This window comes from Tympanuchus pallidicinctus, unplaced genomic scaffold (genome assembly GCF_026119805.1).
Source record: "Tympanuchus pallidicinctus isolate F22 unplaced genomic scaffold, pur_lepc_1.0 scaffold3, whole genome shotgun sequence".
In the NCBI taxonomy this organism is placed as follows: Eukaryota; Metazoa; Chordata; class Aves; order Galliformes; family Phasianidae; genus Tympanuchus; species Tympanuchus pallidicinctus.
The window spans coordinates 100687613-100703215 of NW_026294747.1; the positions used below are offsets into that span (position 1 = coordinate 100687613).

General features: G+C 44.2%; 2 protein-coding genes across 7 annotated transcripts in view; both read left to right on the forward strand.

Moving 5' to 3' along the window:
* The first annotated feature begins 1620 nt into the window (after positions 1–1620).
* Positions 1621–3638, forward strand: XCR1 (X-C motif chemokine receptor 1). The gene has a single exon (XM_052694201.1). It carries the CDS (start codon positions 1778–1780, stop codon positions 2789–2791), a length of 1014 nt encoding a protein of 337 aa, XP_052550161.1. The 5' UTR covers positions 1621–1777; the 3' UTR covers positions 2792–3638.
* A 3956-nt stretch (positions 3639–7594) lies between these two features.
* FYCO1 (FYVE and coiled-coil domain autophagy adaptor 1) overlaps positions 7595–15603 on the forward strand; it is a 34054-nt gene continuing 26045 nt past the window's right edge. For 3 of the 6 annotated variants that reach the window (XM_052694202.1, XM_052694207.1, XM_052694208.1), the window contains exon 1: positions 7595–7709. The gene's annotated coding sequence lies outside the window, so the exon portion shown is untranslated. Of the gene's footprint in view, positions 7710–8158; positions 8357–15603 lie in introns of those variants that run through there. The other 3 variants (XM_052694206.1, XM_052694203.1, XM_052694205.1) reach the window with 3 other exon arrangements.

The following is a 15603-nucleotide window of genomic DNA, read 5'->3' on the forward strand; positions in this document are numbered from 1 at the left end:
GTCACAGCCGTCGCCACGATGGCGCTGGGCAGGGGGCGGCCGCGGGCTGGGACGGGCCGCGGGTGGGACGTGGCTGCTGTAAACGCAACGCAGAAATGCTGTCTGTAATGCCAAGTAAAGCGTAGGCTGACGGGCTCGGACGTCTTGCGTGCCTCAAGATGGCAGCACAGCACCGCCGGAAGACCGCAGGCTCAGGTTCCCTCCATGGCGGTGCCTGTGGGAGCAGATGTGGCAGGGCTGCTCGCTGCCATGGGCCTCCTGCTACCAAACACTGCGCGTGTCGCATCCAGAACCGGGCGGCCACGTACCTGAGGAGAGACGGTCCCTGGTGCTGTCAGCTCGGGTTGACCTTAAGGCACCCACCAGCACAACAGCATCAGCTGCTGGAAGCCAGCAGCGCTCCCTGCTCCCCTTTCCAGAGGCAGGCAAAACCTTCCAGCCTTTCAGTTTTTCCCTGAACGTAGCAGGCAGATTCTGCTTTCCATAACCCAAAAGTGAAAATGGTACCAACACGACTTTGGCCTGAATCGTGAAGTTTCTTTCTTGTGACTCACTTCCAATTAAGTTAGCGGCAGGTCTCTCACCAGCTTCAGTCAAATTGGGATTCACAGAGTGGTACGGGTTGGAAGAGACCTGTGGAGATCATGGCGTCCAACTCCCTGCTGAAGCAGGTTACAGGAGGTTATAGGAGGTTACACACAAAAGCATCCAGACAGCTCTTGAATATCGCAGAGGAGACTCCACAGCATCTCTCAGCAGCCTCTACCAGCGCTCTGTGAACCTCACTGTAACTAACTTCTTCCTTGTATTTGTATGGAACTCCTTGTGTTCCAGTTTGTGCCCATTGCCCCTGGTCCTATTTGCTGCACACCACTGAAAAAAGTCTGGCCTCATCCACTTGACTCCCACTTCTTAGATATTTACAAGCATTGATAAGATCTTGTCTCAGCCTTCTCTCCTCCAGGCTGAACAGCTCAGGTCTCTCAGCCTTTCCTCATAAGAGATATTCCATGCCTCCCATCCCTAGGGCCCTCCACTGGACTCTCTCTAGAAGATCCCTGTCTTTCTTAAACTGACAAGCCTAGAACTTGACACAGTAAATTCAAACGCTATGCTGCAAGTAAGCCTTCGACTGATATAATGTTATTTTAGACTCTGAACCATTGTTTGGAATCACTATGAATTTTTCTATACCTGTATCTATTTCTAGCCCAAATTCATGAAGAAATAAGGCCACTGTGGCCATGCTACCCTTGTATGTCCACCTGGCTGAATCTCATTCATTCTCCAAGTCCCAGTAACTTTTGATAGTATTGGCCAGTTTCAACCATTGAGTTAAATGGTTACATTCCTACCTGCAATCAGACTGGCAGGCAGGTGAAGCTGCTAGAAAGAGGTATCAGCTGGTCTGTACCATTCTAGACAACCTAAAAAACAGTAGCAAATCTGAAAGTCTTGGTACCCGAGGTACTTACTTTAAAAAAAGTATTCATATCATAAAAATTTAACAATTATATCATAGCATCTGTTTTAATTATTAAAGACATTGATGTTGTTTTGAGGGTAAATCTTTAGGATCTACCTGTTTGTGCTCTAGTCCTAAGAGGAAATGATTCTGTTCTTTCCCAAAAATAGGACAAATAAGATAGTTTCACTGCTTCTTTTCTTCTCTTAAAACAGAAGCATCCAGAATGGGAGTTTTGTTTTCTTATTACTTTTCACAGACATTTTGGTTCCTGTGGTTCTTGGAGGTAGCTGCTGGAGTTTGCAGAGACAAATGGATGAAGAACAATATTCATCTGGTTGGTACGAAAATTACTCATTTGTTCACTTTCTTAATGAAAGCAATGTCTGCGAAATGGGAAACTATTTTACCTTTTACACCCATTTCACTACTGTTCTCTATACTCTGGCATTTTTGCTCAGCCTGCTAGGAAACACTCTGGTGTTATGGATCCTACTCAAATATGAAAACCTTACATCTTTAACGAACATCTTCATCATGAATCTTTCTGTCTCTGACTTAGTCTTCTCATGCATGCTGCCATTCTGGGCAGTGTACCAGAGCTTCGGGTGGATTTTTGGTGAGTTCCTTTGCAAGGCAGTGAATGCCATTTTCTCCATTGGCTACTACAGTGGTGTTTTCTCTCTAACTCTCATGACTATTTTACGGTATTTGTCCGTGGTGAACCCTCTTTCTACTCTGAGATCCCAGACGCAGTACTGTCGTTGTCTGGTGTGCTTGTTTATTTGGACTTGCAGCATTTTAATGGTAGTTCCGGAGATTATTCACACCACAGTGACAGAAACCTTGGAAGAAGTCAGTATCTGTGATTATGATGACTGGGAATGGAAAAAAGTGGACATTTATCAGAGAAACATACTCTTCCTGATTTCCTTTGGGATTATCGTATTCTGTTACATCAATATAGTGATAATTCTGCTTGGAACAAGATCTCGCAGAAAGCGCAGAACTGTGAAACTCATCCTTGTTATTGTGGTGGCTTTCTTCCTGAGCTGGGCACCTTACAACATCCTCAGCTTTCTGATTACTTTTCCACCATCTACATGCCAGTACAGCAATGACATCCACCTCGCCTTTCACATCAGCCGTAAAATTGCTTTCTCCCACTGCTGCCTCAATCCCGTGCTCTACGTATTTGCTGGAGTCAAGTTCAAGAGGCATTTGTTTCGTTTATGCAGACAGTATTTACCCTGTGGCGATGAAATCTCCAGCCCCCGGATCGGCTCTCAAGGCAAATTCCACTATGAAGATGGGTCCATCTACTGAAGGGAGACCAAACTATTAGTGCCAGTCTCTGATGAACTTTCAGATTTTAAAGGCCGTGCATGATCTCCAGTTCCTAAAGGCTCTTCCCTGAGACAGTGGCCGATTTTGTCTTTGCAAACATATTGTGAATGGGAAATGATTAGAAAAATGATTAGCTGGAGGATGGAGAAACCAAGAAGTGACCTCAGTGGTCTGTAACTCTTACCTTCTTTATGCTTTTGGCACAGTGATACTTTTTCTCATTCATGGTTTTCTTTAGAAAAAGAAAAAAGAATGCTTGCTTTTTTCTTTGGCAGTTAAAACTTCAGGTCTTAAAGTGAATAGTGCTGCACATTTCTTTCTTGCCCGATTTTAAATATTCATATTGTTTCTAGCATGGACACTTCAGCATTTCTGTAGCTTTTAATGCTTGACATTATTTGTCAGTGCTGAACTCACTGATGTTCTCTGTGTGCTAAGGTTCTTCGACCTATTGATAGGCAAATATATATAAAGCCAACAGAGTGTAAAAAAGCTTTGCTTTTTTACCTCCTTCACACATGTCTATATACTATAGATACCTATATCTCTGAGGTATGTGAACATCTTATAAATGCTTATGAAAAAAAAAGTCAAGAATTGTAACAGAAGCACAAAATATTTGAACAGTTCTGCCTTGCTCACTTTTTAACAAGTTATTTAAGTCTGCTTGTAGCTTAAGCATATGTTACCATATATCTGAACATGTAAAGGTGATGTGAAATATTATCCAATCATACTGTTGTCAATCATAACCAAAAGTAATTCATGTAAAGATTTCTCCTACTGGTATAATAAAGTGGTACTAATAAATGTTCAGAAATTCAAAGGAATATTACACTGTTACTTTTGTTTTCTGCCTTTGAGAACTACCTGTGAGAGCTGAAGTATTTTCAATTGCAAAAGTAATTGTGTATTTTCATAAATTCATTTATTTTGGAAGAGACTTCTGCCAGTCCCCCACCCTGCTCACAGCAATTTGCTGTTTGATGAGGCTGCTTAGGGCCTTGTCTGGTGAAACTCTGAAAATCTCCAAGAATGAAGACTGCATAATACTTTTCAGGCTTCCTGTCCCAGTGCTTAACAGTGCTTTTGTGCTTTGTGCTTGGTGCTTTTTTTTTCCTTCTACATGAACAAAATTCCCTTTGCTGTAAACCGATGCATCTTTCTCTTGTCCTTTAAATGCACTCCTCTGAATAGAGCTGGATCATTGTTCTCTGTCTTTCCATTGCAGTAACAAAGATAGCAATCAGTTCTCCTCTGAGCCTTGTTATTTTTCTGAGCCAAAACAAACCCCAGCCAATCTAGTCTTCTTATCCATCATGTGTTTCGGCACCCTACCTGTCTTGGTCACCTTCCGCTGGACTCACTTCAGTCACTCTCTTGTATTGAAGGCCCCAGACTGGATTTGATACGGCACTTGTGACTACACGAGCATCAGGTAGAGGGGAGTAATGGTTTCCCTCAACCTACAGGGCTGTACATTGTAAGACTTCACCACTGCAAGGACACTTAACTGTGCTTTGTTCAACTAGTTGTCCACTTGAAATACCAGATCTTGTCCAGTTCGTCTCTAATAGGGATGCTCACTGTCCAGGCTGTTGCAGGGAGTTAGGGCATCCGAATGCAGGACTTCGCATATGCCAATGGTGAACTTCCAGGGCTTCTGTTCCTCCAGTTTTTTAAGGTCTCCATGCATGGCAGCCCTGCAACTCATTGTACAAACTGCTCCCTTTTATTTGATGTCATCCATGAACTTGCTAAAGGAACAACCTTTATCACAAAACACCTCCCTGAGGCCTGCCATTCATAACCAGCCACACATGAAGATTTCAAACCATTGACTTCTACCTTTCCAGCCTGATAGCCAGTTTTTCATCTACTTTTTAGTCTACCCATTCAGTCTGTATCTCCCCAGTCTGGCAAAAAGGATAGGGGTACTTTATCAAAAACTTTGCAGAAGTCAAGGTAAATGACCAAGTAAATGCACTTTGTTCCTCTCAACTCTGGAGTCAGGTATCTCATTGTAGAAGACAATCAGGTGAGTCAGGCATCATTTTTTCTTGGTAAGTCTATGCTGGCTGTTTTCAAGCATTTTTGTCCACATCTGTGTGGTTATGGCTTCCCAAAGAGTTCATTCCTATACTGGGGCACAGGGGTAAGACTAACTATCCCATATTGGCAAGCCAGTTGCCTTTTTCAAACCATCAGTGACACCCCCCACCAGTCACCACGACCTTTCTTAGGTAACAGACAGCGCCTTGCAATGATACTGGGCAACAGCCTCAGCAACACCATATGCATCCTGCTCAGTCCCACAGAAGTCTACAAATCCAGTTTATTTACATAGTCCAAAGTAATTCCCCTCTGCTATGGGTGGTACTGCTCTCCTCAAATTCTACTACTGGACATCAAGACATGCAAGCACTTGGAGCTATATCTGTTGTAAAGCAAAAATGCTTTGGCGTAGCTTCTGTCTGTGTTTATATGCATATTACTGAAACCATTGGGTAGTCTTAGTGCGTGTCTAGGGATGGGCAGCTCAGCATTCTCATTACAGACTTACCTGAAAAATCTCTTTCTTTCTGGCACTTCCAGGAACATGGAAAATACAGACTGCTCTGGGTAAACTGTAATGCTCAGAGTACTTTGAATCTTTAATTTCACTGAATAAATCAACTATTATTTGGTTTGAGCAAATGAAGAACTGAGAGAAAGAACTTTAAGAAGTGAAAAAGGTGAAATTAATTGCTTTTAGAAACTACAGTCTGTTTTAGGGAAGGGAATGGGATCGGGTTGGGTGGTTGCACTCTTACATCTGGCACTTGGTACTATGACTTGTACAGTGCCACAAGGGCCTTTTTGCAGGATGGCACCTCTAATCTTAATTGGAAAGGACAGTTCAGTGGACATGCTCTTCCTGCTGTGATTAAGTCCACATAAGGCTTAACCCCATGGAATGGGAGAACAACCAGCTTCTCCTGCAAGCTCTCAGCTGGACTGTGTTTCTCAGTCTACCTGTCTCTTTTCAGCAGGTCCACGCAAAACTAAGCATCACTACCATAAGTTTCCCAAGCTTTTGTGTAGCTGTGGAAGCCTGCTTCTACCAGCATGCTAAGGGGTAAGGCAGGTAACAAAGTTAATCCCTTCTATAGTGAATGCATATTCTTAAATAAAATTAGATGATATCCACACCTTTAAAAAGACATCCCACTCCTAGTAAAATCAATTATAATTTTTCTTCTGAACATAATCAGAGCAAGACTCAGACACTACACTCATAAATGGGTACAATGTGCTGGACAAAGCATTGCATACACTGATGTGTAAAACCTCCACTGCAATGAAATTCTGGGATCTGATTTATCATTATTTGCATCTCAGGTTACTTTTGGACAACACCCGGCTGTCTACAGATCAATGGAAAACAACCCTTTGTTTTCAGCAGATGCTTCTGGTTGTGTACTGCATGATGCAGCGAAGCATGCCAATAGAAGTCAGCCTAAAGGTTGGTCAGAACAGTGTAAGCCATTTTATGAGTCATGTGCCCAAAACATGCATAGCCCTGTACCCGCACTTTTGAGGACATTAAAATGCTTCCCAGATATTCAAAATCATACCTTAGGTGAAGACTGTTCACCAAAACTTTAAGGTCACTTCAACATCCTTATGTTGAAGGTGAGAAAAATGCGGATGATGGAGATGTGTCAGTGACTACACACCACGTGCATTTCCTTGGAGTCTTGAGAATATGATGCTTTGATCTCATGGCTGCCAAAGCTGAAGTTTATGACATTAATATAGTCATAAGCATTGAAGCAAGAATTGATGACAAACTGTTTGGTCACAAGTTTTATTTGAAATTGTTTATTTAACAAGGCAATGGTGATTTAAAAAAACAAAAAAAAAACAAACAAACAAAAAAAAAAACCACAGTTTCCCAGTATACTTTAAATACAAAAATGTTGTCAACTTCAGACACTGTGAACGAAATGTCTTTTCAGAGAGTAGCATGTGTGATAGAAAAAGAGTGGAAGTAGCTTCCTTGTGGAAGGACAAGCTTGTGCCGGGAGGTGTGGGAGCACACTGCCAGTAACCCACATTAGCAAGGAATCTTATGTTCCAGTTTCACACCACCTTTCTCCCCATCTCTTAGAAATTAGGAGAACTCTCAGAAAGAGCAGTGAGGCAGTGGCACAGGCTGCCCAGGGAAGTGGGACCTCCGTCCCTGGAGGTGCTCAAGAACCGTGTGGATGTGGCACTGAGGGACATGGTCAGTGGGCATGGTGGGATGGGTTGGTGTTGGACTAGAGGGTCTTAAGAGGGCTTTTCCAGCCTAAATGGTTCTGTGATTCTATTCTGTGATTGCCATACATGGTCTTCATCAATCCCTATCGATCCCTACCTCTGTCTTACAGCTGTGGAAAAAGTGTTTTCCTTTCACCAACGGGAACAGAAATGGGAAATGTGCTACTACTGGCTTCACCGAGCACAGCCCTCAGTCACTTCAATTGTGCTTGATGCATAAGCAAAAGGAAACAAACAAACAAGTGACACTGAGCTGTACTGGAAGTGATAGTGGGCACTATATGAACAAATTATATTTCCTGATGGGCGACACAGTGTAACACCAAGAACAAGGTAACAGGGTACAAGAAACAAACCCCTAAAACCACCCCAACTCCTCAACTCGACGGGAGAGCAGCGATTTTATTCCCAAACACATCTTCCCCCCTTTATTTTCACGCCGTCACCTCCCCCAGGCCGCCTCCCGGCCCGGCCCGGCCCAGCCTGTCCTCCCGCCGGGGAGGCACCGCACCGGCCTCACGGGAGCTGTAGGCGGCCGGCGGCACCGGAGCGTCCCGCAGCGCCCTGCTGCGACATGGCGGCCGCCGCGCAGGTACCGGCGGGACGGCCCGCCCGGGGGAGCGCGGGGGGCGGCGGGGGAGAGGCGGCGGCCGCGGAGAGGGGGAAGGAAGTTCGGCGGTTCCCACTTGTTGCGGCTGCGGCCCGGCTTCGGGGGGAGGAGCCGCGGGGACGGGGGATCCGTACTGCGGGCCCCCGGGGCGGGGAGAGCGTAGGGCGGCCGGGCGCGGCGCCGTCGGAGAGGCCCGGTACGGGCGGGGACCGCGGCCTGGCCCGGCTGCCCGGGGTGCCATCGCTGCACCCCCCGAGCCGTGATTTCGTTCCGAAGTAAACAGCTCCGTCTCGTCGCCCCTAAATGCCACCCCCAAGCAGGCCCTGCCGTTCCCCTGGCCGGGCACCGCTGCTCCCGGAGGAGCGGAGTCACGGGGCCGGGACAGAAACCAAACACCGGCCTGCGCGGTGCCTCACCGGGTGCGCAGTGCTGACACGCAAATATTTGCCCGGCCCTAATCCCGCTCGCCCTTGTGTCGGCAAATCTCTGTCGGATGACAGGGGCGCTTTTGCCGGACGGGTCTGTCTCCAGACCAGGTGCCAGGATCGCAGCCGGCCCTCCTCCCGGTACGTTGTGCAACAGGCGGCGAGGAGAATAAGCGAGGCTTTGGCGAAAGGCGTGAGCGCCCGGTGAGTCAGTGCGCAGAAAGGCTGTGCAGCTTGCGGGCTGGTGGGCACGCTGCTGCCCCAGCTGACGGCCGAGGAACGTGGGGCGCTGCCTGTTTGTGTGCGGGCTGTCGGCTGGTTTTTGCCGGCGCAAAGGTTTGTTTGACGTGCGGAGTTGGTCGGCCGTAGCTGCCACGCTCCCCCTCTGCCTCCCTGTGCACCGAGTTACTTCCCCAGTGTAAACAAAGGAGAAAGAGCAGCAGGCGTTCTGCCTTCACATTCTAAATAGTGAAAGTGGCTGTTTGGTTTTATTCAGCTCTGGTGGAGGCAGACTGCAGTTAAACATCCAGGGTACAGCCTGGACTCGTTCTTGTCAGTAACATGGCATGTCTTCTGTTGGTGTTTTGCTTGTTTTCAGCTCTGATGTTATGTAGCAGGAGCGCAGCAAGAAAACACGTTGTCTTCCAACAACAGTGCATGTTGTACATTCCAGATATTGTGTGAAAGGCGTTAATTTCTTCACGTCTTCCAAGGATCCTTGTGGGTGTGCTTAAATTGAGAAGACGTTCCAGATGTTCCAAACAATGTTTCCAAACATTAGCGTTTAGAAAACAGGCTGCACTGCTGTTCAAAAGTTGTATCTACGTTATCTGTGGTGGAAAACATGCAAGCTGGTTTTCCTTTTCTTTCCTGTCCTAGTACATATATTCAGCAGTGTTTTGTGTGAGCATGGTTTCACTACTTCTTCTCAAGGGCCAGTTCGTTATGAAGCCTGATTTTCTTTTGCGCAGGAGCCTCTTTTGTACAGCACCTGACAGTAATGAAAGAGTGTATTATATTTGCAGTTCCTCTCTCTGCTGTCAGACCATTACATAAAAGGAATGGGAATTTGTCTTCATGCCCTGTAAGCCAGGCTCTGCTAAGATTTGGTCAGGGAGAGATTGAGACCTGAGGGGAGAGAAAACTATTGAAAATACATTTTAAGGAGTGTTTGTAAAATTACAGAAAATATCAAATTGGACTGAAGGAAAAGCAGTGCTGAAAATTATTTATAGCTTGGATTGTTATTTGTTTTGCTTTAGAAATTATGGTTACCCCTTCATGGAATGAACACTGAGCCCTCTGGTATTTTTTAGGTATTGTTTAGATTACTGAACCAGAGAGAATTGTAAGAACCCTAAGTGGTTTTATTATTGCATATTATTGTTTTTGTATCTTTACACACCATGTTTATATTTGTTTGGTTTTGCCAATGCAAATATATATATATTTTTAGCAGTTTGAATCTAGTCTGTTTTCTTTTCATGTTTTTCTGTAGCAATTCCAATTTCTCCAGAGACTGATGGTTGCTTGTGTCCAACAGTGTTGGACATACTAGTAGTAATTTGAAGTTTGTTGTTCAGATGTATTCAAAAGGCTTCACATTTTGTAACACTGATAGAAGGAATGGAAAATTACATGCACACTCTCAGCCTCACAATGCATGGAAACCCCATGAAACCTGCACAGCGCATTTGCTGTTATACCCTCTTGTTAATTTGATATTTTTGTCCATCACAGTGTTGTTCAGTTGCTGATGGAATAGTGACCTAAGCAGAGATGTTTGTTAACCTATGCGTGTGTCCACCATGACATTTAATTTCCTACTGGGAAGGAAGATGGACACGCAAAAGATCTCCCTACTGCTGCGAGCCAGCGTAGATTTTGAAAGTAAACAGGTTGGATCAGTCTCTCCTCGAATAACTTGTCATCTCTGGGCTTGGCATCTGTCAGCCTGCCTGTTCCCAGCAGGTGTGATGGTTGCAGTATTCTACAGATTTCTCTTCCAAAGGCTTCCTAAGTCTTTGGGGTTCATAACTGCAGTCCCTCCTTCTCCCCCAGAATGATGACCACTGGGAGACTCAGAAGAAAATGGGTAGAAAGGAAATGCTCAGTGTTTCCTGCTGCAGAGGAAAGAAGGCAGGAATCTTTGCTATTGGCCCAAGGGTGGCATGATTCACCCAGCAGCCATTCAGCCTCAGTTGTCGTAGCCTAGTTTTCGCTTGATGTGCTTGCCTCCTGTTTGATCTGCATTTGCGTGTCCAAAACCTGTAATTTTTAGCATTGCTTGTTGCTCATTCTCTGGGAACTACATAGGTGAGGAGTTGCCCTAAGGAGCTACTGTTCCTGTTGATGGGATGGAGGACAGATAGAGTGCTACATGTGGGCTGTTCTCAACATCCAGCTGCCACACTTCCCAGAGCTATTAGTTGGAGGCAGCCTTTTTAAGTGCATCTGAAATCTCTGCTTGGAGGCACAGCGTGGAGCAGTAGATACCGAGGTAAAAAATCCTGCTGAGCCAAGCCCCCCTTTGAATGGGGGCAGTTCAGAGTTGTGATGTGATCGTTGCTGTTTTTAACACTGCTAAAGTCTGAGAGGTGCCTTAGACATAATGGTCAGGCCAGGCTTGCTCAGGATGTTAATATGGCATCCGTTTCTCAGAGACCAACTTTGGTGACTTGAAAATGAGGTTTTTGGAAGGCTCCAGGCTTATATGGTGAGCAAGTTGAGCATCATGAATCACTAGCACTCCTCTGCAGCTGGAAGTCCTCTTCCTAATTCTACAGGTAACTTTGTGATGCTCCCCTGAATAGCATCTGAGCATGTGGTGCCTGGCTTGAAGAATGTGTGAGAGAGATCTCAATAGTTGGGCGAATTATGGGGAGGAAGAGTGGCTTGGAAGAATGTGACTGTAAAGGGGGGGAAATCTTTTCACTTTTGAATTGTATTTGTCTTTTCAGCTCACCAGCTGAGGTGGGAGGGATGCATTTCCCAATGAAATAGGTTTGGAGCAGCTGAGGAGAGGCCATGGTATGGGTATGGTTAATTTAGGGGTGCTCGTAAGCAGTGGCATAGCTTTCCTGACATGGGATGAGATGTGGCATGCCTTAGGGAGAAAGGACAGATGAGTTTGTTGAGAGCGATACTAGAGCAATTCCTGTTATCAGAGGAGCACTCTTCTCTTTATGAACTGACTGCTTCCTCAAAAGCCAGTTTCTCCCGTCATGAAACAAGGTTGTCTTTGTGAGATAAACACAAACACATCCTTGTTTTGTAGCTGCTGAAGGCAGTCATTTGGATTCACACTGTTCAACAGTTACCAATGTGAGGCAATACACTGTAGTCTCCACATTAGGAAACTGTGTCCCTGGCCTAACACATCCGCCCTGTTTGTCCATTTGGTGTGATGTTTTAGACAGGGTTACATTAAGCCTTTGAGGCCTGATTTGGTAGGTGCAGTGTTAAAAGAAGTTGCTATAGTTACTGGCTTTCCTTACTAAGGGTTAAAGTGTACTGTCTTATGGAGTTTTTAATGCTACTGGTAAACCCAGATGTGTTGTTTGTTTGTTTTCTAAGAACCATTCTGAAATACGATGAGTAAAATAGAGAATGCAGGCCAGTTGTCCATAGCATGGTGAAGTTTGCACAGAGATCATACATATCTTTACTGACTCACTGTTGGCTGTTCTGACAGTGAACAGTATTTTAGGAATGCCATTAATTTGAGTTGTGAACTGAAAATATCTGTGGAGTGCAATGGCTTACCCACAATTGGGCTTTAATGTAAGGAACCCTGTCTACTTTTCAACAATGCATTTGCAAAATATGAGTGTTTTTGTGCATTTCACCTCATCATTTTCACCTATTTTCTGCTATACTTTGTTACTCTGACTTTTTTTTCTGGATGTGCATTTCCTGCAAGATGCTTGTTACTACTGTATGTTTATATGTCCAAACACTTCAGAACAAGGTTTTCATGTTGGTGGCAGTGGGAATCCAGCATAGGTTTGCAGTGTATTCTCCAACAACCTGCTTGTAGTACTAGAAGAAGTAAAAAAATATATATATATAGTCTAAAAACCATGTTTTTCTAACTGAAAGGTGAAGGTTCGTTGGTGTAGAAAATGAAGGGGGAAGATTCACTTAGAATTTCACTTCTCAGAATGGAACCTAATTTCAAAACTCAGAAACTTCAGCTGGCATTCAGACTCTGCCTGCCTTTTGCTTTTAGTCATCCGATCCAATGTAGTCCCGCATGCCTTTTTAGCAGCCATGTATCTTTATGTGGTACTAAAGCACAAAGGGTTGAGCTTCCCAGCAGAGTTGCATTTATGTGTGCTTGAGAGCACAGTCATGCTGCCTGTTTTGCAGTGCACCTCAGACTCTTCTTTGCTGCAAACAGTTCTTCAGCGTAATGGACATGCAGGTGCCTGTGTGGTACCAAATGAGAAGCTAGCAGCTCAGCTACAGTGAAATCCACTGGGACTCCATATTTCTTGCAACGTCAAAATAATTTTTCCAGGCAATTACTGGAATGAAATTACTAACTTAAATCAGTGGCATTGCTGTCTTGAGAGGTAGACTTTCTTTTCCCAGTTCTTCCCTTGTCTTTGTGATATTTCTGTGCTGTGTTCTTTAACCTGTGTATCTCATAGCCATTGCATATAGTTTGTTTTCCTCTGTTATATTCCAGAAGCATTGGAATATATTCCCACAATCATTGTTCAGTATCTGCTTTTCTGCACGCATTACACAAGGGAATAACACAGTTAAAATTAATGTGACTCATGGACATAGGATTTGGCTCAGTGTCAGCACTTCCCTGTTTTGTTTCATACAGTATTTCTGAGTAACAGGTATAGAATTGCAGACACCAAATAACTGAAGGTCTTGTGATCTCTGTAAGGACAATCTCTGTAAGGGAGATGTGATGAAGGGTCCTTGTTTGGAATGGCTAGATCAGAATAATTAGTTAGCATTTCCCTGAGAAGTTGGAAGTAGTAGAGTTTGGTTTCCAATGAATTTGTCTTGCAGATTTGATGTACTTTTAATCTAGATTACCCTAGGACCTTCATGTTAGCTCTGCTCTTGGTGTATGCTGAAAATACACTCAACTGAGGTAGGGATTCTCTGACGTCAGGCTGTAACCAAAGTAACAGGCAGCCTCTTAGCCAGGGAAGAGAAACTGTGCTTACTCAGTTCCTCCCAGCCTCTTGGTTGGAGTGCACATGGAGCTGAGTAATATTTTGAAGACTGCTATCTAATGTCAAGGGTAATAAAAGTGACCAGTGAATTCAAAAAAATGTAGCTTCTGGAGATGTAGACATGCCCACAGTAATACTAGGAGAGATTTCATGAAATCAGAATAAAAGTAGGTCACACTAGCTATACACCACTACGCAATTTAATTATGGTCATTAAGTTTTGCTTGTGGCTTCTTCTGTGTCCCTCTCCCCTTCAGCTAAATCTTTTCCTGTGAGTGGGTTGTTTCCTTTCTGCTTCTTTCCTTAATCTCCAGGACATCCTCCTCTGCAAAGAAGATTGTTACCTCCACACGGATGCTTAAGCCCGCAGGAGACGGAGTAACCATCCTCAGATATCAGCAGGCGCAGCCCAGGGGACTAGTGATGTGCCTTCCCTTCCCTGCCATACTCTGTGTCTCCTCCGTGGTGCAGCTCCTCTGAGTCCTTTACACTGTTCTGCAAATTAATGCCCTTGGCCTTAGTCAGATGCTGTTATGTAAGAGGTTGTGATACATCACCTAAAAAGCTTTTGACCCTAAGCAGGTCACTTGTGCCTCACACATATATTATGCTGCTCTGACGGGGCAGATAATTACTGACATACAAAAATAGAATAGGAAATGCTTGGTCCTCTGAGATAATGACCACAGGGTTATGCCATAAACAATTCTGGGCAAAGTGTTCTGTGATCAGAAAGGACTAGAACAGGTAGTTACAGATGCTCTTCCTATTTTGAAGCCTCAGGAAACAAGTTAAGGTACATTGTCAGCTTTCCTTGCTGATGGGAGGTGAGAACTCTGCACCCTTCTGTGGAATGTGTTGTTTTCTAAGCACATCTCTGGAAGGACCATGGGTAGGAGTGCACCTTTCTCCCTGTTTAGCAGAGAAGAAGGCAGTTAGAAAAGTGTTGGCACATTCTCCTTGTGGAATAGCCCAGGCTGAAAAATGCCCTCATGAAGGACAAGCTAGATCCTCCTTCTTGCCCTTGCTCTTTTCTCCCATTGCATGATGGAGAGCATTTGGTTTGGCCATACCTTTTGGTTTGCCATCACCCACATTGCAGTCTTTTCTTCTTACTTATGCTCCTTTCTGTAACAGTTGTCAGACTGGACAGATATGGCTGATATTGGAAGAGGAAATGTTGACTCACTGGATTTGTTATTTTTGCCTTTTTTCATTGCTATCTAAACTCAGCAGGTTGCCAGGAAATTGCATGCTTTACATGATCTCTAAGTAGAACCAAGATAGAGATATTGTATATATGATAAGATTGGTTTTGGTGTCCTGTTTAGATTGCACATGGAAGAACATGGTATTTTGAAGGTTTCTACCTTCTGTCAAGATTGGCTTTAAGGTTTGCTATGAGCCACTTCTACCTTGCATCAAAAAGAAAAGAATGCAGTCACACCATTTCCAAACAGCACCATTTTATGTAGTGCAGAAAGATGTTTCTTTTCTGATCCATTCAGACACCTGCTCGAGCACTGCCAGTGTAGTTAATTTGGAAGTGAAGGAAAGAGATGAGAAATGAAGTAGGATTGCTTGATGTAATCACATTCATATTTCAAAAGCTTGTCAGCTTTTATTTGCAACTTAATTTCACTGTAGCTCAGTTTGAATGCTAATAAAACCACAGAAGTTTACCTGCAATTTTTCTAAAGGTTCAGTACTCCTGATGTGCTCGCTTGAAAATTTGGCAGTACCATTGCAGGTAGGATTCTGAACAACTTATGAAGGCATGATACTTGGTAAGACCCCCGTGGCTTTTTGGAATGATTGTTCCCATGAGTGTTTGAAAAGTTGGGTAACCAGGCATGGTTATTTTACAAAAGTGCCTGAGGCTTTTAGTTGATTTTTAATTCATTTATTTTAAATAGTGAAATTTCTCTATGAGTGCTAGGTATAACTTACTCATCATTGTTTTGAACAAGGGAAGTGGATGTCCTAATGCATAAGGTATCTTTACCAAGCCAGGGATGCTGCAGCAGAGCTTAAAATAAAGTGGTATCCTCTTACACATGTTGGGAACAGTGGGTTCTGAGGCGGGGATGGGGGTTGTTTCTCCTGATAGAACCAGTCCCAAGTAGTAGCTCTGATTAGTAAAAAACACGTCCTCCGGTGCCAGAAGATCATGATGTATCATTTTTGGACAACTTGATCTGTGCCTGCTCTGCATCCCTGTGATGGCAGTGGTGTTGTGTCTTCTAA